Consider the following 2,366-nt stretch of genomic DNA (forward strand, 5'->3'; position numbering starts at 1 on the left):
GAGCTGTGCGTCTAATCACACACACGTCAATCACACACACATCTTCCTATCTTTGTGAGGACCACAAACAGCGCTCAGCCTCACTCTGTGCCGTCTTTTTCCCCAAGTTTGGTGAGAGGTGGATATGGAGGGACGTAAAAAAATAGCTCTGGACTTGATCTGGCCTTATTTAAATAAAAATGACTACATGCTGTGAAATTCTTAGAGGGGCGGGCCGTCTCATTGGCGCGGGTGGGGGGGGGTGCGCCTGTATAATGGTAGGGGAAACACTGCAGTTACACACTTTGTCACAACACAGGGTTTGCTGTATCCAGTAGTTTGTCTATTTAACAGCAGAGCTCTTCAGCTGCCTCATCCAGAGGACTTCTGAAGGTGGTACATCTCTGAACTGGTCAACAGGATTCATGAGGAGGTCTCCAGAACSTCTGTAGTGTTTAAGGTGTTCTTATTTGCTCCTGTGAGTCTTAGAGGCTCACAGTCCTGATGTTTGTGGTTGAAACATTTGAACACACTTTTTTTCACAAAATCATCATCCAGGGCATCATAAACTCATCTCAAACCCAATCGAAGTTTGTCGTGGATTTCCAACCTGTCTTTATAGCACTACAGCTTTACTTTGACACCTGCACAATGTAACAACAAACATGTCCAGGTCTAAATTTAACACTCATTATTAATAATAACTGCAACAAAATGCTCCCGATCTTTGTGAAGTATACTCCAGAAAACTAAATCATAAACATAAAGGCAGCTGACATGGTAGGAATAAAATGGGTTAAGGTGGGTACGATGTGGGCAACAGAATAATGTGCACAACCTAGAATAGAGCTTTACAAACTGTGAACACAAAAACAGGCTGGGGTTGTGAAAAACACCATTCAAACTGCAGCTGCACAGTTTGTTGGTCACAAACAYTCTGAATTCAGCTGGATGGTAACAACTTGTCATGGTTTGTCATTTTATGCCTTGGTTCTTCCTAGTGTTTCTATGTTCCCCCTGTGTGTCTCTGCTCAGCTGCCCCACATCACACTGCTGATTACMCTKGTGTTTCTCCCCAGGTGTTTTCTGTTCCCTCATTAGTTTTCWGTGTATTTAAGCTCAGTCTTGTCTCTGTCTCATTGTCGGATCATTGTTCTGTCTACCTGGTCGTGTCCTGCTTCATGTTCTTCGTCTACTTCCAAGTCAAGTGAGTTTTTGCTGTATTATCAGTCTCTTTGAGTTTTTCATTAAAGGCCTTGTGCCTTTTGATTTTTGAAACCTGCCTGTGCCTTGGGTTATTCTGTCAATCCTGACACAACTAGTCTCTAACAGTTGCAGCAAGGTGAGATGCCACCTTAAGATGTTCCATATCAGAACAAAACCCTTCAATGAGTCCTTGATCTGCCCTGAGGTCTCCTTTCCTCAGAAGGTGCCTTTACCTGATGCTCAAACAAACTCAACTGGTCTTTTTATGAACAAGAAGAGGTTCTACTCTAAGCTTGTCTATTACCATTTTATTTGTTTGAACACCAAATATCCTGTTTCTGATGTGTGCAATGCCTCCTCATCATGCAGAAGTGTTAGTTTGGATCAGTTCTTTATGATTATGAGTTGTCTTCAGTTTGRGGATGTGAACACCCTCAGATTTAATGGCTCAAATGATTCACTGAGTGTTTTAGGGAACTGTACATACTGTAGATACTGTCCTGTGTGGTTCTTGTTAGTAAGACCTACGCTCCACAGATTGATGTGTTTTATTCTACAGGTTTGGCCACAATGCAAAGATAGTCCACTTTGCTGGAGCAGTGAAGCCCTGGAGCTCACAGACGGTAGACTCCAACTCATATGACATGGAAAGATTTACTTCTTTATGGTGGAAGGAGTTCCACCAYGCAACACCACCTGCTCCAGAAACTCAGCCCTGTCCAGACAGACAGCAACAACAGGTACAAACAGTGGAATATTCTCAAGAGAAGCTTTATGTCTCTGTCCTGACATCATAATCTGTAGTGAGAGCAGGCTGTAATCCAGAAGAGTGAGAAGAGAGGCTGTGGAAAGAGAGGACCTTACATGATCAAGCTGATGCCCCGATACCTGACTCTGGACCAAGAGGAAGATGAAGGATGGATGATGGATGGATGGATGATGGATCAATCAATCAATCAATCAATCAATCAAACTTTATTTATAAAGTGCCATAATATCAGCCACTGCTGAAACAAAGTGCTGAACACAAAAAATAAAAACTGAATACAAAAACACAATAAAATCACACAGTTAAATAAGTAAAATCCATCCATTGGATGGATGGATGGATGGATGGATGGATGGATGGATGGATGGATGGTTGGATGGATGGATGGATGGATGGATTTATTGATGAGTGG

General features: G+C 42.4%; 1 protein-coding gene across 1 annotated transcript in view; it reads left to right on the top strand.

The window, feature by feature from the left end:
- The window catches only part of gyg2 (glycogenin 2), a gene marked incomplete at its 3' end in the record, with an annotated part of 24,396 nt that overhangs the window by 18,449 nt on the left and 3,581 nt on the right, over positions 1-2,366 (top strand). The window contains 1 exon segment of the mRNA XM_014032668.1: positions 1,745-1,925. Within this exon segment, the coding sequence (XP_013888122.1) occupies positions 1,745-1,925 (181 nt within the window).

Source organism: Austrofundulus limnaeus, unplaced genomic scaffold (genome assembly GCF_001266775.1).
Source record: "Austrofundulus limnaeus strain Quisiro unplaced genomic scaffold, Austrofundulus_limnaeus-1.0 Scaffold1507, whole genome shotgun sequence".
Classification (NCBI taxonomy): domain Eukaryota; kingdom Metazoa; phylum Chordata; class Actinopteri; order Cyprinodontiformes; family Rivulidae; genus Austrofundulus; species Austrofundulus limnaeus.